Genomic DNA, 23,870 nt, shown 5'->3' with positions numbered 1-23,870 from the left:
AATAGGTTTCAGAAGGCCCCATGGAGAAATGCAAATAGGCTGAAATGTCAGAATCGAGAGGGATTCAGTTCGCGCTCAGCAGATCTAATCCTTTGCTCTGCTCTGATTTTTTGGGGGGGTGGTGGTGGTGGTGGAGGGGAGCGGGGAGGCGGGAGCCCACGCCGAGAAGGGCTTTCGGGAGGGGCCCCGCGGCCCGAAGCGCCGCAGCCCCGACCGGAGCCGAGCGGGGGGCGCGCCCCAGCCCTGGTTTCTATAGGAACCCCTTTTAGAAGATTAGAGACTCACCCGCTGCCCGCCGCCGCAGCCTCTCCAAAATATTAATCAGTAACCATCTGACACCGCGCTTCGGGGAGGGACGCGCAGGCCGGGGAGAGGAAAACGGCCTTCTCGCCTGCCCGTCCCACCCGACCGCGCTGCTCGGGAGAGGGAATGAATCGTTGCTTTGTTTTAAAAGAAGGAAAAAAAAAAAGCGGGGGGTGAAGTGGGGGGAGCAGCCCTTTTCTGTTTTGGCGTCTCCACCGCGCGTTCTAGAAGGCGCGCCACGGGGGAGGTGGGGGACCCGGGCCTGGGCGCGGGGTGCGGCCGGCCGGGCCCCAAGCCCTTCCCATTCGACTCGGCGGGCCACCTCCTCCAGCGAGGAGGAAGCTGACGGGCGGCCCTTGAATCCGCGCCTGGCAAAGCCCGGGATGGCAGCGACAACCATCTTCCTCTATTTTGATCACTCAGCCCAGACGCTGGGGAGGGAGGGGAGGGAGAAGGGGAGGAAGAGGGAGGAGAGGGAGGAGGGGGGGTCAGAGCTGATGGAGGGGGAGGGCTGCCTAGAAACGGCCCGGAAAAATTCTCACCACCAGTTTGGATCATTCAGCCCCGCCGAGGGGAGCCTGGAAACTGCTCGAGCCCCTAGCTTCGTAATTGGTTTTATAGGAATGGCTGAGGGCCAAGGTGTTTACATGCGCGTGATTGGCGGCGCGCACGGCCAATGGGCGGCCAGCCGCAGGGGAGGGGCGGGCGCCGGGGAACAATGCGTGTTTCTTCGCCCCGGAGTGTTCCCCTCCCCCCGCCGCTCCCTCCCCCCCCGAGGGCTTTTTTTTTTTTTTTTTTTTTTAGCTCCAGCGAGAGGAACTTGAAAGGGGGGTTGTGTAATGTACCTTTTCCAATCCCGGGCTGTATATGGAGATTTGGGATTCTTTAAACCGGCGCTACCTGGATTTTATTAAAAAGCGGGGAGCTCGGCGGGAGGAAAGCTGGCTTTTCCGGGGGCTGCGGGAGCCCGGCGGCGGGAGGGCGGAGGAGTTGGCGCGCCGAACGCCCGGCGCGGGGAGCGGTTTTCTACCAAAAAAAGGAAAGGCGGGCAAAAAGTGTGAGGCGGCGGCGGGTCGCGCAGGGGAGCGTCGGCCGCGGGATGGCGCGCAGCACGGGCGCCTAGCCCAGCCCCGAGCCGGGGCCGCCGCGGGAGGAGCCGCAGCCGGACACCGGGCCCCGGAGCCCCGCCGCGCCAGGTACGCCGCGGGGCCGCCCTCCAGATCTGCCGCGCGCCGCGGGGCCCTCCCAACTTCTCCAGCGCGCCCTCCAGCCCACGTCCTCTCGGGGTGCGCGGGGGGATCCCTGCGGCGCCCCCCAGCCCCTATGAACGGAGTCAGGGAGCGGGGTAGGCGAGGTGGGGGCGACCCGGGAGGGGTGGGGGGCGGCCGCTGCGCCCTGGGTGTCCATCTGAGCTGCCAGTCCTACTCCAGCCCGCACAGCCCGGCCAAGGGGCGTCGGTTCCCGGCTCTGTTCCCTGCAGGCGGCGGGGGAGCCAGGGACGCCGAGACGTTGTCGATCAAGGGCTGTTTTTAATTAAAAGCCGGAATTCAGCCATTTTAACTGCATTTAAGAGGAAAAGAAAGTGGGGAGCATGGAGCGGAGCCCGCAGATGGTCGAGCCACCTCCTCTGCCGGAGCGAGGGGCTTCCGAGGGGCTTCGCCCCGACTTCTCCAAACCGGGGCTCCTGGGCAGGCTTCTAGACCGTGGTTTTTAAAAGAGAACATTCTTTAGCAATCACGGAAACCTCGTCGCCTCCTAGAGGCACGTATCCTCGGATGTGGCGATCTTAGATTTTGTTTTCCAAAGTAAACGCGGATCTGGTATCCGGAGCCCGAAGGGACAGCGGGAGGGGTGTTGAGGACCCAAACCGGGTTAAAATAAGCACCCCGCTCAAAGTTGGGGCGGGAAGCTGGGAGAAGGAGGCCGGCGGGTTGGGGCCAGGGGCTGGCGGCCGAGGGGGGCTGCAGCTCCGGGGGCAGCGCGCGGGAGCGGGACGGGCAGCCGGGAGCCGGCGGGTCGGCGTGAAGCGCGCCTCTCGCGGCGCCCGGGCCTCCGGGAGTCAGGAACCCGAGCTGCAGCGGGGAGTCGGCGTCCCTCTCTGCAGCCGGAGAGCCGGGCGAGGTCGGAAGAGTTGACTCCAAGACCCCTCCCCACCCCCACCCCCACCCCCGGGAATCGGCCGGCGACAAATCTTTTAAACAAACAGCTCTGAACTGGAACTACAGGGGGATTTACCCAGCGCTGGGGGAGGCGCCCCTCGGCGGCCCGGCTCTGCTCAGGTTTTCTTTGGAGATTATTTGCGGGGTGGGGGTGGAGTGGGGGAGGCTAGGGTAAGAGCGAGACCCAGAGCCCCTTCCCTCCCCTCTGTCGCCCCCCAACCCCCCGCGCCAGGCCACGTACTCGGGCCGCAGGATTCCCAAGCAAGGGCGTTGGAAAATGAAACCAAGGCTTGTTTTGAAGGGCCCTCTCCAGCCCTCGGGCGAGAGTGCCACGTCTCGGGTCCCCCGCCTCAGACTCTGCTGCTCGCCCAGGCCGAGGGGGGGGGGGGCTGCGGGGCGGGAGGGGGCGACGAGCCGATTGAAAAACAATCCCCCCACCCCCCACCCCGCGCGGCAGCCCTCCCCCACCCCAGACCACTCGGAAGGCTCCTCCGGCGTCTTCGGGCGAGAAAAGGGAAACCAAACAGAAAAGGGAGGCGAGGGCCAAATAAGGGAGGTTAAACATTAAACTTTCCGGAGCAGATAGTGCCCTAGTGTTGAGGGGGATATTTCGAGCTGCTCAGATTGGAAAGGGTTCACGGTTTTGAAATCCGCAGCGAGTGACGCTGAGGAAGGTTTGTATTTACACTGTCCGGGCGCGGCCGGGAGACCTTGCCTGGTTTGGGGAGGACGGAGAGAAGGCCAGTGTGCTCACGGCCACCACGGCAGAGCCCGGGCCGGTGCGCCCGGCCCCAGCGGCCCCTTTCTCGGCTCTCGGGCGGCTTGAAGGCGCCGAAGGAAGGAGAAGGGCTTTTGTTTTTTTCATGAAAAAGGGGCTACTCCCGATGTCCTTTCGGCCGCCAGATCGGCAGCCCGCGACCCCGCACGGCGAGGCGACTTTCTGAAACGTGTTTTTCTTTTCTTTTTTTTTCCCTTTCCTTTTTCTTGCCCCTTACCCCCTCTTCGGTTTCTTCCCGCGGCCTGTCACCTCTCCCCGCCAAGACTCCGTGCGCGCCTCACCGCCCCGCTCCGCCTGGCAGCCCGGAGGGGTCCCGCCGCCCGTGCGCCCCGGGGCCGCGGGCCGCCGCCGCCATGCCCGCCGCGGAGCCCCCGCCTCCCGAGGACTCTGGGACTACGCCGAGGCCTAACTCTGATTAGGTCGCCCTGAGCGAGGTCCGCGGGCCGGGTGGGGGGCTGGCCGCGGCACTCGCGCGGAGGATGGATGGCCGAGACTTCGGGCCCCCGCGCTCTGTGCACGGCCCCCCGCCGCCGCTGCTGTCCGGCCTGGCCATGGACAGCCACCGCGTGGGCGCCGCCACGGCCGGACGCCTGCCCGCCTCCGCCTTGCCCGGCCCGCTGCCGCCCGGGAAGTACATGGCCGGCCTCAACCTGCACCCGCACCCGGGTAAGTGACCCGCGCCGGGGTCCTGGGGAGGGAGACTCGGGAAAACAGAAAACCCGACTCGGCCCATTTTCCCCGCGATCGCGGCGGGGATTGGGCGCTTCCTTCTCTCTCGGTGGGTCCGTGGGGCTGCAGAGAGACTCAACTCCCGGGGCGAGGCCGGTCCCAGGCCAGGGCGGGGAGAGACGCGCTGCCGGGCTGCCTGCCCCGGCCCGCCCGGCCCTCCCGTGTCGGCTTGAAATCCGAGCCAGCCGTGGCGATTCCAAAGCCCCGGCCTCTGCAGCACGAGCCGGAGCTGGAGTTGTCGAAATCTGGGCGAGAAAAAGAACAAGGCGGCCCTTACCCACCCCCGCCCCACGCCCATGAGACACCCGCTCTCCGAGCGCAAGTCGTCTCGGCAAACCCTTCCCGGCGCCGGCGAGCCTCTGGTTCCGCTCCCTCCACCGCCTTGCCGGGAGCTGTGCGGGGTTTCCGGCCGGTCCTGAGCGCCGCGTGCTGACGGAGGACGGTGACCCCAACCCTGGGACCTTGTTCTCCAGCGGACGGGCGGCGATCCCGGGAAACCCTCTCGTGCCTTGGACGGGTGGCTCTGGGAACCCGTCCCCCGGCGGGAGGGCGGCGACCCCGGCCCGAGGACCCTCTTGTTCTCCCGCGGCGCTGCAGGCGCGCGGTGCAGCGGGTCCACCGAAACCCGGCCGCCGCCATCCGGACCCTCCGACTAGCGGCGCGGGGAGCGGGCGGATCCGGCCGGGACCGGGTGGCGCAGGGGAAACCTGAGGGACAACGAGGGACTGCGGGAGGAGATGGCCAAGAACTCGGCCCGGCGGCCTCCGCCATTCCCCGGGAGGAGCTGCCCAGGCGTGGGAGCGGAAGGAGAAGGTTGCCCCGCCGGCCCGGGGCGGATTGGGCAGGGGGTTCGGGGGACCTGGACCTGGCCTGCGGCCATCTCGGGTGGCCCGGCCCCTCCTTCCCTGGCTGCCCCCAGCTCTGTGCTCGGCGTGTCTTATGCTTCCACTTAAAAAAAAAAAAAATCCGGTTCCCCTCCTCCAGACTGAATTTTCGGATTCTCGCGATTTCACGGGGACACTCCAACCCTCCGCTGTTCCTTTGGGTCTCCGAGGGGACACCCCGGACCTGGAATGGCCACCTAGCTCTGGCTGCAGGGGCTCGCCCGGCCGGCCGCTGTCGCCGCTGTCTGCTCTCCGTCTTTGATTTTCGTCCTGGAACTTTTCAGGAACCGGAGTCCCGGGGACCCGGCGGGACAAAGGGCCTTTGTGAAGCGCTGGGCGGCGGAGGGGCGCGCGCGGGGGCTCGGAGCTCGGAGGGTCCCGCCCGCCGGCGGGGGTGTGAGGACCGGGTCACGGCCCCCGGGCTCGCTTGTGCCCCCTGGGAGGTGAGAGCCGCGTTCCACCCGGACGGCTGCCACGGGGGTGGGGGGGTGGGGGTGGGCGAGGGTTTTCTCCCCACTGGCGCGCTGCGGGCGAGGGAGGGCAGCCGGAGACCCCAGGGGAAGGACTTGGGGACAGCAACGGGTTACAAACGGCCGGTTTGCACCGTCCCTGCCTACGCGCCGCCAGAGGCCCCGGTGAATTCTTTCCTGGGGGTGTTTTTGGGACGACTCTTGGCGTTATTTTTGTCCGGCCCGGGGTGGTGCTGGTGAGCCGGCGGCCTGGGAATCGGACCCCGGCTGTCCCTGGCCGGCAGCGCCTGGGCTGGCCATCGGCGAGTCCGATTGGGGACGCCGCGGACTCCCGGTTTTCGATCCGGCCCGGGGTTCGCAGAGGCGAAGCGCCCCGACGGGAAGCGGCGCAGACGGCCGCTCCTTCTCCAGGCGGTTCTGGGGCGCGCGTCCCGGGAGGCCTCGCCGGAACCCACCGCGGCTGCCAGGCCGCCGCGCGCCGGGAGCGGGCCGGGGCCCGTTTGGTCGGTGGAGAGGCCGAAGGACTTGGCGGGAGGACGCAGGACGAGGAAGTGGAGCGGGAGGTGGCCGCGGAAGCCTGCCCCGGCGCCTCCCGCCCTCTGCGGCCTCACTTCGGCGTGCTCGGAGGCTGAGGTCATGCAGGAAACAGGGCGCGCGCGCGCGGGGAGCGCTGCCCGGGAAGGCCGCGAGCCCCCGCGGCCCCTAGCTGCCCCCACCTTGAGTGTCCCCCGGGCGACCTCGGACCCCAGGCCAACGCCAGAGGCTAATCCCATTAGCCACGAGGCGGTGAGCTGCTCCCCATTCACTGCTGGGGCGGGACCGGGATGAGAAATTCTTTTCCCCCAGCACCCGTGTGCCCCGCTTGTCTTTGTGGGGTGCAGGTGCTAAATTTTCTCTTCTGATGGGCCACCCCCTCTTCCTTGGCTGGCAACTCTTTAGGTCTAGCCAACCTTATCAGTCCCATTTTATTAGTTTATGTTTTTACCGGGGAAGCCCGAGAGGCTGGGTGATTTGCTCCGGGTCACACAGCCATAGAGGGGGAGTCTGCTCGCCCACCGGATTCGACCCCTACCCTGGACTCCAGCTTCCACAGCAGGAGCCAGTGACTCAAGCCCCTGGGGAGTTGGCCTTGGGGAACTCAAAGGCCGGAGGGGATCCCAGTTGCAGGGGGCAGGGGGCAGGGGGCAGGGGGCTGACACCCCATCCAAGCAACTCTTGCTGGGACCAGCCGTGTGCTTTGGAGCCAGGGAGGAAGCAAGGGTCTCCTGGAGATGTTGTGCATTTGGGGTGTAGGCGGCTTCTACAGAAGAGGAGGTGAAATCAAGAATGGATGGGGTTTGCTATAAATGAAAGGGGGCAGATAGTTATCTTCCCCATAACCTTGAGTCTGGGCCATGGGGTAAGCTGTCTCCTGGCAGCCCAGTTAGTGAAATGCCCAGGTAAGTGGCAATCACCTGGCTGGTTCCTCTCTCCTCTGGGGTTGGGAGGCTGGGATTTTAATTAAAGACCTATTAGCAGGATTTTGTCCTTGGCTATTTTTTCTCCTCATCTCCGCACCCCAGGCTGGACCCGAAGCATACACGGATGGAAGGCACCCGCATCTGGATGGGGTCAGGATGGGGGCCAGGGGGCAGGATAGGGGTCAGGATAGGGAGGTCTTGCACTTTGAACTTACCAGGATTTATGAGCCTTTCCCGGGATCCAACCTAGGGAATCTGGTCTGTCCGCCTGTTGGGGTTGATTTAAAAAGATTAACCAGTGGGACTGATGGGTGGAGTGATGGGTTCCCTGAGATAAGGGAGATTTACGGGGTGCTTCCTTCTCTGTCCTGAGCAAACAAGGGAGGCTTTGGGAAGGTTCTGGAATCTGAAAGGGCCTCTCGGGCCCTCTGGCGCTTTAGCTCCTAACCCCAGCACTTTCTTCTTGCCTCACTTGTTCATTGGCTCATCAAATCACGCCTGAATTTGTGCGGGCCAGGCCGGCCATTCACTGGAAACCCAGGTGGCCCAGGCCCAGCCCTCCCCCCCCCCCCCCCCCCCCCCGCTGAGTCCACACGCTGGAGTGGGAGCAGGAGTCTGCCAGCCAGAGTCACGGGCGACAGCTAACCGGGCTGTGTGCAGGGCCAGGCATGAGAGCCCAAAACTGGGACCACCGAGGGTCTGTCAGCTGGGGAATGGGTCAGCGGAGGGGGGTCTGTCCACAGTGGAGTATTATTCAGCCATAAAAAGGAAAGCGGTTCCCACTCATGCTACTTGCCGGCTCAGAGGACGAAGCCAGGCACAAAGGACAAATCCCACTGGGTGATCTCTTGTATGAAGCACCCAGTCCGGGCCAACCCATAGAGTCAGAAGTGGATCACAGGTCCTGGGAGCTGGGGTAAGGCGAGCCAGGACTTAGTGCTTCCTGGAGAGAGAGTTTCTGTTTGGGGTGATGAAAAAGTTTGGGGAAAGGCTGGTGGTGACAGCGGCACAACTGTGTGATTGGAACTAAAGCCACTGGGGTCAGTTAAACGGGAAATTGTGAAAAATGGGGGCGGGGGAGGCGAGGGGCGGGGAACCCAGGTTCTGGTTTGGCCTGAGCCCTGTAGCTGGTGACAGCTAAGAGGTCACCCTTTTTGTGCAAAGCCGAAAAATGCAGTGTACACACAGGGGACAGCCGAGGTGAGCGGCTGGGCATGCTTGGGAGAGCCCAGGAGTGGCCGGAGCCCCTGGGAGTGGGGGTGCCCCTCCCCCCCCCCACTCAGGCTCCTGACCGCCAGGAATGAGTACTTGGAATTTTCGGCTGTGGGCAATGAGAGGTGGTGCAGAGTTTTAAGTGGAGGGAGTGATTCCAATTGAGGGATGGTTTTCAGAACAACTGGCCTGACGGCTTGCAAGAGGAAGGAAGCCTGGGGCACTGTTCCCGATTTAAAGACACTAAAAAGACGCAACAGCTAAAGGCCACTGACCCTGGCTTGGATCCCAGGTCAGGGATTGCTGTAGAGGACGCTACTGGGCCAAACCGGTGAGTTTGGGATGGGGGCTGTAGATGAGGCGATAGCGCCAAATCTGAATCACCTTTCCTGAAGTTAATGACTGTACTGTGGCACGTAAGAGAATGTCCTTGTTCCTGGGAAATAAGAACGCGGAGGTATTTTGGAGCAGGGGACACAATGCAACTCACTCTCAAACGGTTCAGGAAAAGAAGAAAATATTTATAGCACGCGTGTGTACGTGTGTGGCAATGGAAATCAGATAACGGAGAAAGCAGTCCACCGTTGGCAAGTTGGGGGGAAGGGCACATGGCCATTCGCTGCACTATTTCAGACTCTACGTTTGAAACTCCACATTTGAAATTCCTTCAAAATGAACATTTCCCCCGTTTTTAAAAACTGGGGTGAAAACATAGGACTGTAACAAAAGGTGCCATTTTAACCTTTTTAAATGCTACAATTGAGTGGCATTAATTGCTTAAAAGTGTCGTTGCCCCAAACAGAAACAGCCTACCGGTTAGGTCTAGTTCAAAATAGACATTTAAATAGATTAGTCCGGGTGCTGGCTGGAGATGGGCAGAGAAGGGGGTGACGCTGGCGGTGGCGGGGGGCTGGGCAGGATCGCACTGGGAGGGAGGACCATAGGGGCTGTTTTGGGGCTACCTGTAGGCTTGGGAGGAGCAGATATAGGGGTAGCAGTGGGGCTTTGGGCCTCCTTGGCTCAAATGTGACCAGTTTGGGATGCCCTCGGCTCCCTGGCCTGGACAGTCTGCTCCGATCTGATCTCACGTCCGCTCTGTCACGTGTAGCTTTGTCCTGCCGGGCATCTGACTTTGGAGGCAATCAAAACCCGTAGGTGGGAATTCCCAGCGCACCGGGGCACTCCTGCAAGCCACGCGCGCATCCGCAGCGAGCTCCCTCCAGGAGCTAAGGAAAGTGGTGAGCCCCAGCCTGGGGAAGAAACTCTTCCCACGCCCGCAGTGATAGGTATACACACTCGTCCGCCTCCGGGCGCCTGCCCAGGTCCCTAACCCATCCCCACCCCAGGTACAGAGCAGCTGCTCCCCCTGGAGGCGGAAAACCAGGTGTCCAAGCCTGGGCTGCTCAGCTTGGCTGCGGGAGGCCTGAGGGCTTGCGATCTCACTTGCCTTGCTCTTCTCATCTATAAAATGGGTGCATTCCCGGGACTCGGTTTCCCCAGTCGTGACCTTGAATGGAGAGAGTCCCAGTCGGCTGCGGGCAGAGGCCTCCGCACATGCGCAGCTGAGCGCTGCAGTGTTAGCTGTCCTTAGAATTAGCATCAGCCAGTGACTCACAGGTCCTGCCCCGAGCCCAGGGCTTGGGTCTTAAGTCCCTCTGCTGGCCCCCAGGCACCTCAGACCCAGGGGACCCCACCTGAACTAATTTTATGATTATTTTAATTGCTCTCTTTTGTGTGTGTGTGTGTGTGTGTGTGTGTGTGTGTGTGTGTGTAAAATGCTTAAATTTTGCAACGTTGGGTTTACTGAGGTTTTGCAAACTGAATACAGGCAGGTAGCCACCATCCAGCCCGAGATCAGAACATTTCCAGAAGGGTCCCTCGTGCCCCCTCCCAGCCCACCCATCTCAGCTAACATAGTCTTCGTTCATAATCACACCTTGGGTTAATTTGGCCTGTTTTTGAACCCTTCCTTCTGCCTGCTTTCACTCAACATTAAATTTAGGGGGTTCATCCTAAATGACTGATGTACACCCTCTAACCCTGTGGTGTACATCAGTCATTTGCTATTTCTCCTTGCTGTGCTGTAGTCCACTGAATGAACGTAGCTCAATTGATCCATTCTCTCTATCGATGGATATTTAGGTTGCCTACAGGTTTTTGCTGTGAATATGCCTTTGATGCACATATATACACAATTCTTTGGATATGTATACCTAGGAGTGGATTTTCTGGGAATAGGGTATCGGCTGCAAGTAGTTGCCAGTGTCCTAAAGTAGATGTACAACTTTGCATTCCCAGCAGCAGAGTGTGAGAGCTTCTCTGCTCCATGTCTTTGCTAATCCTTCGTGCTGTCAGTTTCTTTACATTCTATCGGTTCTGGTGGGTATGCAGGAGTATATAATTGTGCTTGCATTTTTAAACCTTTTTTTTCCAGCTTTTTAAAGCTTCACAGAGGAATAATTTATATACCACAGAATTCATGTATTGAAAGTTCTGCTTTAAGTTTCTTCTTTTTTTTTTTTTTGGTATGCTGTATAGTGGGATTGCATTTTGTTATTTTTTCCACGTGAGTATCCTGTTATTGCAGCACCATTTGTTGAATTTTGTTTGTTTTTCCTTGTTTTGTTTGTTTATTGGGAAGTGCATGGGCCGGGAGGCGAATGCGAGTCTCCCACATGGCAGGTCAGAATTCTACCCCTGAAGTACCCTTATACCCCCTCTGCTCTAAGTTTATTATAAGGCTTTAAATCAAAGTTACACTTAATTTTAAAAGTCAAATGGTATTAGAAGGATTATAAAGAAAACCAGTAATCTCCTGTCACGATTCTCCTGCTTTTAATTCTTTGGGCTTTTTCATCCATATTTCTAAGTGATAACCTGCTTTGGTTGCTCCTGTTTTTCAGTTTTTGATCTTCTCTATTGACTTTCTACTCTGGAAGATGAGTTTTGTGTACACTGCCTGAGTCTGAATTCTGACTTTCCCGTTTATTAGTATGAGGCCTTGGGCAGGTTTCTTCTCCTCTTTGTAGTAGCTACTTTGTGAGATTGCTGTGAGGACTAAATAGCTAATATACAGAAAGCATAATTTAGACCAGTACTGAGCATGTAAGCAATCAGTAAATGATGGTTATTTTGGGGTCGTTTACGTCAGCCATCTGTCCCCCCCGCCCACCGCCATTTCTGCGACTTCCCATCCTCCCAAAATGCATGAGATACAAGTTTGTTTAAACCAGCTTTCTCATTATTATTGCTTTTGTAAATATTGTCCACATCTGAACCAAGTGGTATAATACCATTCATTTCTTTTTTGTTTCTTGGAGTTAATAATTGCCTCTTTTTTTTTTTCCATTTGCTGGGATTTCTTAGAATTTCTGGCTAAGTCTTCCAGTCCTTTGGTCCATTACTTGTTTGCTCATACCTATCAGATGAGCTATTCTTTTCTTTTCTTGGAAATTTATTTCCTGGAATTTTCCATGTTCCTGCTCTAGGCAGATTTGCTTAGTACTTGGGCCTGTGTGTAGAACCGTCGTTCTTGAAATTCGCTTTGCCTCTCTACTGCGTTGGATTTCTTTCCTGATTCCCATGTTTTCCTTTTTCCTAATTTACTTTCTTATTTTGGTGAAGCACATTCTGCAATAACTTTCTGCTAAACTGTGTGTGGAATGTAAATCTTTTGAAACCTTACTCTTCCTTCACATTTGAGTGCCAGTCGGGAAAAATAATTTCCTCCTAGGATTTTGAGGGACTGACAGCATTGTCTTCTAAATTCCATTTTTCCTTATTATTATTATTATTATTATTATTATTATTTTTGCTTGGGCAGGCACTGGGACTCGAACCCAGGTCTCTGGCATGGCAGGCGAGAGCTCTGCCACTGAGCTACTGTGTCCTGCCTCCATCGTTACTCTTGAGAACTTGTAATGCCACTTTGATTTTTGATTTCTGTGTGTGAACCATTGTTTTACCTTTTCCAAATGCTTAACATCTTTTAGAACCCCATAATAGTTAAGAGCACGGGTTCTTGAATTTATATGCATGCTTTGACGCTGTCTTGGATGTGTTACCTAACCCTTTATGCCTCGGCTTTCTCTTTTCCATAAAATCAGGTAAGAGTGCCTGACTTTCACTTTCATTTTTTGTATGACGATCAAATGAGTTGAGGTTATATACATGAATGCTGGGCACATGCCTGGCACAGAGTGAGCCTTGCAGTTATAACTGTTGTTAGTTTTTCATCACTGACGTGCTAAAATTCCACACTGGTGCACGTGGCTGTGGCTGTTCTCTGTGTTGGGAGCCCCATAGGGTTTATTGATTTGGAAACTCATGTCCTTCTGTCTGTGAATTTTTTGGAATTAGTTTTATTTTTATTAGTGTTTCCAATTTCCTTCTCACTATTTCGCTCTTCTCCTAGTCCTGCTAGTAGAAAATTGGCTCTCCTGGATGAATCATCTCATTTTCTTACACGTTCCTTCTATTTTCTACCTATCTCTTTGTTCTTCCACTTTCCAGAAGATTCCCTCAGCTGTATCTTTTAACCCTTCAATTGGAGGTTTTAGTTTGGCCATCACATTTTTAATTTCTAAGGGCTCTTTCTTACAATCTGCATGCTCCTTTTTTTTTTTTTTTTATAGCATCCTGTTCTTGTTTCATGGATACAATTATTCCCATCCCTTGGAGGATATTAACTGTATTTCTTCCTGGAGTTTTCCTCTTTCATGCATTGTCTCTGTTTCTCCTGAGTCTTTTTCTCATGCCTGTCTTTCGCGGTGGACACTTTTCCGCTGACACCTGGAGATAAGTTCTCAGATGTCCCCCGATTTAAGAAAGGGACACTGAAAAGCCGATAGAGAGTTCAGATCCAAGGGTGAGGCTTGAGGGCCATTGGGGAACTTGGTGATTGTCACCTCTCCATCTTTCCTTTTGGCTTTGTAGGACTCAGAAACATGAGTCCCCCAGTTTCCTGCCTGCGGGCAGTTTAAATCTGGCAGCTTCTTATCTAAGAGCTGACCCTGACTGCTCAGGATGAAGCCTTGCCCTCAAGCCCAGCTTTCCCAGTCAGTGGTTCCATCCTGCTGTAGCAAACAGCTTTGTGGGGACTCTGAGTTCTGCCTCTGTGGGCGAAGCCAGCCCCCCAGGACTCAGCTCCTCCTGGCACCCGGGGTCTCCTGGTCCAGAGTCTCCCAGAATTGCTTATTTCTCGATGGTTCCCCCCAAGCTTTCCCCACCCTCCCAAGTCACACACCTCTTGTCCCTCTGCTTCCCACAGTGTGTGGAGGATGTCTCCTTTCCATTTCTCTTTTTGTTTTGTTTTCTCTCCTTTGAGAACCACATTGATGGTTATTTTAGTGAGGTTCTGGCTTTTGGGAAAGCATTTGCAGTGATAATACTCGGCAGCACCTCTTCTGGGATCAAAGCACACTCCTTTGTCCAGCTGATGTGCCTGGGAGACGGGGTCCCCCAATCCCAGACACTCCTGCTCCTGGCAGGTCCTGGGGGGACCTTGTCTCTACCTCTTCTCCCTGCCCCATTCAGCTAACGGGGCTCACCTCCTGGGGAGGGGGACCTCAGTTAGGCAAAAAAATATCAATCACCTGGGGAATCCCTGTAATTGCTTTGGAATCCAGGCCCGCGGGAGCCCCGGGGCCATGGCTGGGGTGGGCGGATCTGCATATCATTGGCTGAGCTGAGGCATGGGGTGGGGGAGGGGGGCCATTCCCAGGCTGCCTCCAGGATGCCCTCACCTGGTAGACCTGGGGTCGGGCTGGAGCCACAAAGCCCCTGCCCGGTGGGGTACCCCAGATTTGGGAGCTGGGGCCATGAAGATCTGTCCATGGAGGGGCCAGGTGGCTGTCCTGCAGGAGGCGATGGCAGGCTAAAGGCAGCCTTTCGGCTGTGTGAGTGAGCTGGAGGCACAGAGCAGGTGGGCGGGATGGGGCGAGCCAGCCCCCAGGCCTGAGGCCACCCCTCCCTTATGTCCCCTTCTGCCTGGGAGGGCGGGGCAGCGGCTGATTGAGCTGGGCTGTTGGCTCCTGCGGCCCTGGCTGCTGGGAGTGGCTTGGAGGAGCCTCTGCAAACCCAAGACTGTCAGCTGCCTCTTTACTGTGCCGATGGTAGCTCCAGGAGGGGGGCGGCAGCCACGGATCCGCCACGGAGACAAGGATATGCAGGGTAAGCCCCGTGGCCCAGCCCCAGCCTTGCTTATCTGTCCCACAAACCTTCCTTCTTGAGGCACAGCGTCTTTCCTTTTTGCCATCTCTTATTTTGGAGGAAAGTAAGGCACAGAGAGGTCAGTTCATTTGTCTGAGGTCACACAGCTGCACAATGAGGGGTCCGGGAGCAAGGTCTGAACTCTCGGCTGCTGCTGCGTGAAAGAAAGCCGGAGGGCTGGCGGGAAGGTGGGGATGCTTATAGGAATCCATTTTTCTCTTTCCTTCCTGCCTCTTTTTAATTTATTTACTTGTTTCTGTAAATTAGATCAATGTGAGTCATGGAAATGACTCAAAATATAATATTTACCCTGCTTGTTTTCTGATACCTATTGTGTTTTTTGACTTCCTCTTCCATTGGCTTTATATTTTTTAAGGAAACAATTTTATTGGCGTTTAAGACATATTGAAATGAGCACAGATCATAAATGCAGCTCGATGAAGTTTTTCAAACTGAGCACAACTGTGTACCCATGACTGGGGCAAAAAACCCCACACAAAACACCCCAGAACCCCTTCTCGGCCTCTTCCCTCTACCTGTCTCAAGGGTAACCCCTATCTTCACTTCTACCACCAGAGATCAGTGCTGCTTGTTCTTGAACTTCGCCTCAGTGGACTCATTGAATTTAGTTTCTTTTGTGTAATAGTGTGGTCGGGAGATTTAGCTGTGTCCTCGTGTGTCGTTGCAGTTCATTCTTGTTGCTGGAGAATGCTCCATTGTGTGATGATATCACAACTTATCTATTCTGCTATTAGTGGACATTTGGGTTGTTTTGCATCTGTGACTGTTACCAGTAGGAGGTTTCTAGGACCCACTTTGGACATGTGTTTATATGTACTAGGGTATATACACCCGTAAGGGCACTGCTGGGTCACAGGAGCCGTGTTATGTTCCACTTCAATAGATACTGCCAAAGGGTTCTCGTAACTGGCTATGCTCATTTACTTTCCCACTGCTGTGTATTAATATTTTCCATCTTTTCTTTTTGCCATTTTAACCATTTTGGTTAACCACAGTAGTTTTCAGCCCGTTTCCCCAGTAGTTTAAGAGGCTGACTACTTTTTCATGAGCTTATTGCCTATTAGGTCATTCTTATTTGTGACCTGTCTGCCAAGTCTTATGCCCATTTTGACAGTGTTGTCTGTCCTTTCTTATTGATTTGCAGGTACTTTTTATATATTGTGGATACACGCTCTTTATGGGTCATATGTATTGCAAATATCTTCCCTTGTGTGTGGCTTGCTTTTTCTTCTGACAGTGTTTGTGGCTCTCATCCTCAAGGTTGCCTTGGCGATTCTTGGCCCTTTGTGTTTTTAGGTAACTTAGATACAGCTTTTCAGTTTCTGCAAGCATGCATGCACAATGGCTAGGATTTTGACTGGGATTGCATCGAGTGTTTAGGTCAGTTTGGCTGCATCTTTGCCCCCATGTCTGGTCATTTCCCTGGGAAGGATCCCCAGAAGTGGGCCCGAGCATTTTGACAGTCCTTGCTACATACTACTTTTTGCTTCCCAAAAGCTGATTATGAGCTGGCTGTGTTTTTCCCTCCCTCAGGCTGCTTCCCGCCCCCAACCCCAAACCAACATTTGCTGATTTTACATGAAAATAGCCTCACATTGCTTTAATACTTTATCATACCAACGATGCTGAACCTTTTTTTTTTTTTTTTGATCAGTCCATTTATGGCTGTTTGTGAATGGTTGGGGATTTTTGCTAAATCACAAAATCTTTGTATAGCAAGGGCTTTGGCCCATTCTCTGGTTTGATGTAACAGGAATCTCCAGATCTCGGAATGCATGGGACTCGGAAGATCATTTTTATCCGGAGGGTGTTTCTGGTGCTTTCAGCTGCTCTCAGGGAATTGCAGTCACGTGTCTGTGCTGGGCTGGCAGGAATCCTGATAAAATACTCTGGTAGGGCTTTGGTGACACCTTAAGGGATGCAGCTCCTTGCGCTTTGTCCTATATGGGATTTTGCAGGGGTCTTTGGGAGCGAAAATAGGCAGCCAGTGGTCTATTGGGAAGTTTCCATTGTGTCTGAACCGTGTGGCCCTGGAGAAAAGTATAGGTTTTGGAGTCACAGCCTGCCTCAGTTTGCTTATCTGTAAAAAGAACACAAATTTCCCCTTCCCTGGCCACAAAGTAGGGCCCCAGGGAAGGTCCCCTCCCCCCACCATAAATATTAATTGAGCATCTACTGTGTGCCTGCACTGGGGATGGAGTAACCAAAGCAGCCCACATTCAAATGCAGCTGTCAGCAAATCCGGCCCACCTCCTGTTTTTGTAAGTAAAGCTTTATTGGAACAAAGCAAGGCCAAATCCTTGCTTTTGCTGCAGCAGGCGGAATTGGCCAGGGAAGCCTACAGTATTGATTATCTGGCCTTCTCAAGGAAAAGCTGACCTACCCCTGGCTTAAGGGTGGAGACAGAGAATAAAGAAGGAACTTAGGCCCTGCGTTTGATAGGTGGTGATAAAATGCTATGGAGAGAGCGGGTTGGTGGGTGGAGTGGGTTGCAATTTAAAGTAAGGTGGTTAAGAAAGCCCTCACTCATCCAGAGTCATCTAAGCTGTTGCAGAAGGGAGGAAGGGAGCCTTACCATATCTGGAGGAAGGAACGGATTCCAGGCTGCCATGCAAAGGCCCTGAGGTACAGTGTTTGGGGCCAAGCAGCTGCTTTTCCCAGCTGATCCCTTTTGCCTCCGTAAAGTGCTGTAGGCCCTTCCCACGTGCCATAATCTCATCCATACCCCTTCCCCACTCCCACCAGCCAGGACTTCAGGAGGCCGGGTGAGAGCTTCTGCAGCTCCACCGGCCGCCGCAGAGGCAGGATTGGAGCGGCCCATTCAAGCAGCCTCTCTGTTACCCTCTCTGGTGGGGAGCTTCCTTCCCGGGCTCAGTGAGATCTGGAGGGGCTTCTCTCCCCAAGCCTCCGCATTCAGGAGCCCGCGGGAAGGGCTGAGAGAAGGAACGAAAGAAGCGTGCCGTTGGGATTTAAGTTCTGTCTCCCCAGTTCAGCGCTTCGGTGGCCTTGGAGTCCAAGCCTTCCTTGCCTTGTGCTTTCTCATTGTAACTTGGGGACAGTATGACTAAGTCGCCTTAAGGTGGGCTGGAGGGTTAAGTGAGCTAAAAGCACACATATGTGCTCAGCCTGAGGCCCAGCAAGTAGTAAGAGACTCAAAGTTGGTTGTATTTTTATTCTTGATGTTATTGACTGTTTGCTCAAAGAGCAGAGAGACCCCGGTATGTGCTTGTCCAGTGTCAGCAAAGGGGCGTCTTGTTTGCTCACCCGCCTCCGGGCCTACGAAGACGTGGGTTTAAATCTTGGGTCAGGCGCTGTAGGAGCAGACACGTTAGGCTGCCCTCCTGAGCCTCAGTTTCCCCATCTGTCAGATGGGTGATGGGGTCGACGTGTCTCATTGCAGGGCTAGGGGTGGGTCAGCCCGTGGCTTCGCACATCTGAATATCGCCAGGTGGGTGCTGGGTGAGCAAGCCCGCTGCGCTGTCGGCCTCCAGGGGCGCCTCTGTTTTAGGATGTTGTTCAATTCCCACCCAAAAAAGTAAAACCCAAGTCTCCCTTCCTGTTTGCTGACTGCAGAAACAAGCATGTGGCTCCCCAGAAAACAGGGTGTGGGTCTGACCCCTTCTGGGGTCATCCGTGGTTGGGAGGCACGTCCTGTTATTTGTTCGTTTACTGTGGCGATGTATATACATGTCACGCTGGCTGTTTTTAGATGCACCGCTTTATGTTCACAGCGTCGGGCTTAGCCACGTCACTGTCATTACCCAGTGGCCCGCATACCGTGTGTCCTCTCGTGTCTTTCACGCAGGGTCACACTTCCTATTTCTTCCACGCTGTAGTGTGGGTCAGCATGTCGGGTCTTTGAAAGTTGGACAGTATTGCGGGGTGTGGACGGACCACATTTGGTGGACTGTTGCTGCAGTAGGCATTGGGGTGCACGCTCTGTTAGAGACCCCCTGGGTTCTGTTTTTTTGGGAAGAGACCTAGGCCTGGAAGGTTCCTGGTAAACTTCCTTTTCAGGAACCGGGGACCTGGGAATGGGGGAGACAGAGCACAACTTAGGAGTGGGTCATGGTGTCGCCGGAGCTGGGCTCCCCACTTTGTGGATGGCTTGATGTGGGGGGGTGGGGGGCAGACCAGGGCTGGCAGCTTGCCTGGACATGCAGCTCCTGCCGGGCCTCAGGGAGCCACCCCACGGGAGGGCAGGAGAGGGAGGGGAAAGCCCTGCCCGAGCAAGGCCGGGGAAGTCTCCGTTTGGGGCTGATACCCTTGGCCCACTGGGGTGCTTTGGGATCTCTGAGGCTGCTGGGATGCAGCCACTAGCTCAGGCCCCATTCTCGTCTCAGATACATGGTCCTGTTGGGATCCCTGGGAATAGGTAGCTGGGAGCCACAGCAGATACTTGAGCAAGAGCATTGTCTGGCGGTGGCAGTGTGGGCACTGGGGAAGAGAGGTGGCCTGAGCTCCAGCAGCAGGCAGGCACCCGGGAGGATCCCAGCCGACATTTGGGGTGACTCAGGCCAACCCAAACCCTTGAGTCCTTTTGGATGAGTTCCCCAGGTTCCCCCACCGTGCCGTGGGATGGAACACCCACCAGTTGGGGCTCCCCATTGTCCCGCAGTCGTTTCTGTGTTCTGGGTGTTGGTGGGAGGGCAGTGATGGGCAAGGATACACTTGAGTACACCCCCAAGCTCCCGGCTCCCCACTGCATCCCGGAGATGGCCTTCCACCCTAGCAGTGGTGGGGGGAGCAGGGAGTGAGGGGTGGGGCCCAGCGGGAGGTCCCATCAGCTCACTGACCAACTCCCTGGACCCCTCCCCTGGTCTCTTCCCTGGCCCTGGGGGTGCACAGCATGGCACCCCATCCTGGAGCTCCAGGGAGGAAGCAGAGAAGGGGAGCACCGTTTAAGCACCTCGGTAGGCCAGGCCCCGTGGAGAGCGAGGGATGAGACTTGGGGGTCCCTGGGTGGACCCCTGAGCCAAGGGCCCAGTGGGGTGGGGTGCAGCCCAGGGGCCTGGTGGATCTGTGGGCCTGAGCTCCAGCTCTGGGCTCAACATGGGTCACTGACCTCGGGCAGTCTCTCCGAGCCTCAGTTTCCCCTTCTGTCCACAGACAGCTCTGTGGGAGAGTGGGCTAAGGTCGGGGTGGGGGGTGTTGCAGTGGGGTCAGGCCCAGGAGGCGCCGGGCCTGAGTTGCTGGAGGGCTATGAGCCTGGGGAGCCCTGGGCAGGGAGGCCAGGGGGCACGCAGCCCTGGACTCAGGCAGAGAGCGAGCCGAGCGCTTCTTTTCAGAAGGGACACCTCGATTTGGGGTGTGGAAGTGGGCCCCCTCGCTCGGACCCTGGCTTTGGGGAAGACGGCCTCTCCGAGCCCCAGCTTCCGAAACTATGAAATAAATACCCAGTGTCTTGACAAGTCTGAGCTCCTCTAACCTTTATGTCAGTGCCGTGGTGGATGTCGCTGCGTGAGCCACTTCTCGCAGCCTCGGCAGACCGAGGTGTCACCTGACCCAGGTGTAGAATGTTAGCGTCCCGCGGGGGACCGCGGGGGCACGTTGGGTTTTGTTTTGCCCAGCCCCCATCTGGTGGGCACACAGGTTGTCTCCCCTCTGGACCTCAGGCCCTGCAGTGGGGAGCAGCCGTGGTGCATCTTCCCATGTGCCTGCAGGAGCGGGTAGAGGCTGGACTGACTGCTGGGCTCAGGTCCCAGCTCTGCCGTGGCCAAACGCCCATGTGGCCTTGAACCCTCTGTGCCCCGGGGACAGGCTGGCATGGCAGCTCAGGGGATGGGTGCCTGCAGAGCCTGGCATGCGTAGGTGCTTGTGGGTGTCAGCTGTCAGGACGGGAATGGGGACCATTTCTTGTGCCACTGCGTGTCCTTTGGGTTTGGGGAGTTCCCGGTAGTAGCTTCCAAGGAGCCTCGGGGGACAAGTGTGTGGGTGGCAGGTGGCATGAGGGGGAGGCCTGGGACCTGGGAAGTGGGGAGGGGGTGAGGTCTCGGGGCCCTGAGCTCAGCCTACAGTGGAGGCAAGCAGCCCCCCTTAGGCTGTGCCAAAGGCTTCCAGCAAAATATTCAAAGAGGCTCCTGAGTTCCCAGCTTGACCATCACTGCCCCCTGGAGCCCCAAGGCCATCCCCAGGAGTGGGGTGAGGGGCCGGGGGTTGCACACCCAGTGGCCGAAAACAGTGCCAGGCAGGTGGGGGGCATCTGGAGGGAGATGCTGCAGACGCGCCTGGGGGTCAGCTGCTGGCCCCAAGTGACTGCCAGCACAGGTGGCCCCCACCCTGGGAGCGAGTTTAGTCCTTGGGTGCCAGGGACCTCCTCTGTGAGTCCCAATGCATGCTTTGCCTCTCGCCCTGCAGGGATGAGAGGGTGTCCCATGTCATCTCTTGGGGCCCCCTGGGAGGGACGTTGGGTGGGGAGGGGGGACAGGTGAAATGCGTGATGCAGTGAATGCCCCTCCGGGCCCAGCTTTCCCAGGGGAGACGGGTCAGCGGAGCTGCGTGGGCTTCAGGGAAGGGTGTGAGGAAGGGTCTGGAGGGAGCCCCGAGGTGCAGGGAGGCAGGTACCGGAGAGTGAGGCAGGGGCAGCGAACGCGGGCACAGAAGTGGCCCTGGCCTCGGAGCTGGCCTGTAGCGGCCGGCGGCGTGAGGCATCCCGGACCCCCCGTACGGGGTCAGGCAGAGGCTCTGAGTGCAGCCCCAGCGGTCCCAGTGGGGGCGCGGACCCGGCCAAGGCCCTGTGGCTGGGGGAGCCGTTGGTGGCCTCCGGGGCCCCCGGGCTGGACCACTGGTGGGTTTCCGAGCCTGGCAGGGGCTGACCCGGGTCCCTGGGCTTCCGCAGGCCCCGAGGCAGGAAGGGCTGGGCTGCCGTGGGCCTTGCGTAAAGCCTGGGCTGCCGGCTTCCGGAGCTGCCACCCGCCGCGCCAGGGAGGAAGCCGGGGCCTGGCAGGGCCCAGAGGCCCCGCTGCCCCCCGCCTGGGCCCATGGGTGGGCTGAGGGGCCCCCACGGCCCTGGGACCTGCGGGCTGGACGCTAGAGTCCGGTGAGGCGGCTGGGGGGGCTGGGGCTGGCGAGGGGGCCCGGAGGGGCTGCCTCCCTCTCTGCTCTGGGACACCACGGTGGGGCCTGGCATCCCCCACGTGTCCCAGGGGGGCCGGGCTGGACGTTTTGGGACGCCGCGCCCCCGGAGGTGGTCAGTGGGTGCCTGCTGTGTTCGGGCCCTGCCTGGGGACTGCTGGGGGCCTGGAGCTTGGGCTGTGGCCTGGGACCCGCCCTGTGGGCTGGGCGGGGGCTGCCCTGGGGCCTCTCCCCTCATGGTCTTGTGGGGAGGGGCTGAACGTTCTCGGGTGCTGGGCATGGTGGGCTGTGGGTGAATGGGTGCTGCCACTGGTTGTTGTCATTGTCACTCAATGGTCCTTCTCTCTCCCCAGTTCCAAGAGGGGCCCTTCTTATCCCGGACTTCCCCATGAGCAAGCTGAGACCTGGGGAGTGGTCAGGGCAAGGCTCCCTGTCCCGTGGGTGTGGGGCTGGGGACCCAAACGGGAGGTCTGCCAGGCTCTTCCCGTGGGGGTGGAATTGGGGGCGTCCCATTGGATGAGGAGTGGGGCGGGGGATGGGCTCCCTGGGCCCGAGGTTGGGGTCCCACTCTCTGGGACAGGGCTGCCCCTCCCACCTGCTCCCACCTGCACCGCGCCTCTCCTTTGTCTTTTTGTTCCTTCGCTGATTCACTGTGGCAGAGGGAGCCCTGGGGACCCCCTGCTGGGGGTGCAGCCTTGGTCACCAGGCACCCACCCGCTGTGCGACCAGATACTGCCCGTCCCTGGGCCTCTGCCTCCTTGTCCGTGCCATGGGCACGTGGCACCCTCCCACTTGGGGCAGGGCTGGAGTGTGGCCAGCACGGGTGGCTGCGACCTGGCCAGGGCCACTGCCCCTGACCTGCAGCCCCTGCCCCGTCCAGCAATCAACGGGGCTCAGGATACCTGCATCTCCTTGCTCTGTAGTCTCGGAGGGCCCCCCCGAGGGTGCTGGGTGCCCTGGGGGGGTGTGTGTCTCTGCTGGAATGGGCTCCCTTCTGGCAGTCCCGCCACCCACCTGCCCAGGGGTCCCCCTGCAGCCTTCCCAAGCCCTGGGTGTGGCTAGATGAGTGCAGGAGTGTCTCGAGGCCGGGGGGACAGGGAGGGCTGGGGAAGCTGGCTGGGAGCAGTGGGGGTGGCTCGGGGGGGCCCAGGGCGCTGGGCCGGCCTGACGAGCCCCCTCTCTCTGCAGGCGAGGCCTTCTTGGGTGGCTTTGTGGCCGGAGGGATGGGGCCCTCTGCCTCGTCCCACGGGAGCCCCGTGCCCCTGCCCTCTGAGCTCTCCTTCCGCTCCCCCACCCCCAGCAACCTGCCCATGGTGCAGCTGTGGGCCGCCCACGCCCATGAAGGTAAGGAGGGTGCTGGGTGGGCGGGCTGGGGCCACCCTCACCGTTCTGGCCATTTCATGACCCCCCATGGTTCTCAGTTCTGTCCACTCCACCCCCCACCATGGTCACCTCGCACCAACCCCTCCTTGCTGTGGCCGGCGGGCACCGTGGCCGGCTTGACCTCTCGCCATCCCTCAAATGTGCGGGGCTTCCTCTTGCCCCAGCACCTTTGCAAATGCTGTCCCCCCTCTGCTTGTAGGCCCCCTCCCACCCTGCTCCAACCTGGCTGCCTCCTGTTCATCCTTCAGGGCTCAGCTCAAATACCCCCTCCTCCAGGAGGCCACCCTGGCACCTCGCACTTGTGAGGATGGAGTTGTCGGGGTGATGGTTTGTGAACTGTTTTCTCACCGGAATGAGTTCAGAGGGCAGGGTCTGCTTGGTTCTGCTCACTGCTGGCTCCCTGGCACTGCGGGCTTCTAAACAACTGCAGGAGCCCCAGAGCTGGGGGCCAGTGGTGCCCCTTTTATTGGAGTTCTGACCCTGGGAATGTGCAGGGCTGGCAGACAGCCAAATCCTGGACCTTTTTGGAGCCTCAGCTTCCTCTCCGTCAGGGAGGGGGTGGGCCTGGGAGCTCCTTCCCCACCTCTGGCTCCGGCGGATACTGGCTCTGAGCCCTCAGGGCAGCCCCACGCAAGGATGCGAGTGCCGGCTTGGGGTTTCTCCCGGGTCTGTCCCCAGCACGTGGCCTCCCTGTTTCCCTCCCATGCCGGGCTCTATGCGGGTGCTTCTACCCTCATCCCATTTGGCTTCTCCCCAATTCCCAGGGGAGGGACCGCAGACACCTCCATTTAGCCTAGGAGGAAAGCCAGGGGCTGCTGGAGGTGCCACAGCCTTTAGTCCCTTACAACATCGTCCCACCGTCCGGGTGAGGCCACCGAGGGGGCTCCTCCCAGGCCCTTGGGGGAAGCGTCTAAAGCAGGGCGTGGGGGGCCTCTGCTGGCACAGATGGGGTCCGGCCTGCCTCTCCCTGGTGGGCCTGTGCTGGCACACATACTTTCCAGGCTGGAGTCAGGTCCCTGTCCGCTTCCCATGTTAGCCAGGTAGGGCCAGGGCAGACGGGAGGGGCAGTGGTCACCACGGCACTGCCATCAGCTTACTTCTCAGTCCGCCCTGAGATTCTGTTTTATTTTTTGCCAGCAACTGCTGCCTGATGGCAGTAGTGATGACAGGCACATGTGGTGCTTGCT

General features: G+C 58.1%; 1 protein-coding gene across 3 annotated transcripts in view; it reads left to right on the top strand.

Moving 5' to 3' along the window:
• The window catches only part of TNRC18 (trinucleotide repeat containing 18), a 96,907-nt gene that overhangs the window by 783 nt on the left and 72,254 nt on the right, over positions 1–23,870 (top strand). The window contains exons 1-2 of one of the 3 annotated variants that reach the window (XM_077140507.1): positions 3,588–3,906; positions 22,489–22,644. In XM_077140507.1, the coding sequence (XP_076996622.1) occupies positions 3,720–3,906; positions 22,489–22,644 (343 nt within the window). In that variant the 5' untranslated portion in view covers positions 3,588–3,719. Of the gene's footprint in view, positions 1–3,587; positions 3,907–22,488; positions 22,645–23,870 lie in introns of those variants that run through there. The other 2 variants (XM_077140508.1, XM_077140509.1) reach the window with 2 other exon arrangements.

The sequence above is a fragment of the Tamandua tetradactyla genome, chromosome 23 (assembly GCF_023851605.1).
Source record: "Tamandua tetradactyla isolate mTamTet1 chromosome 23, mTamTet1.pri, whole genome shotgun sequence".
In the NCBI taxonomy this organism is placed as follows: Eukaryota; Metazoa; Chordata; class Mammalia; order Pilosa; family Myrmecophagidae; genus Tamandua; species Tamandua tetradactyla.
This window is presented reverse-complemented; position numbering and strand designations above follow the sequence as displayed.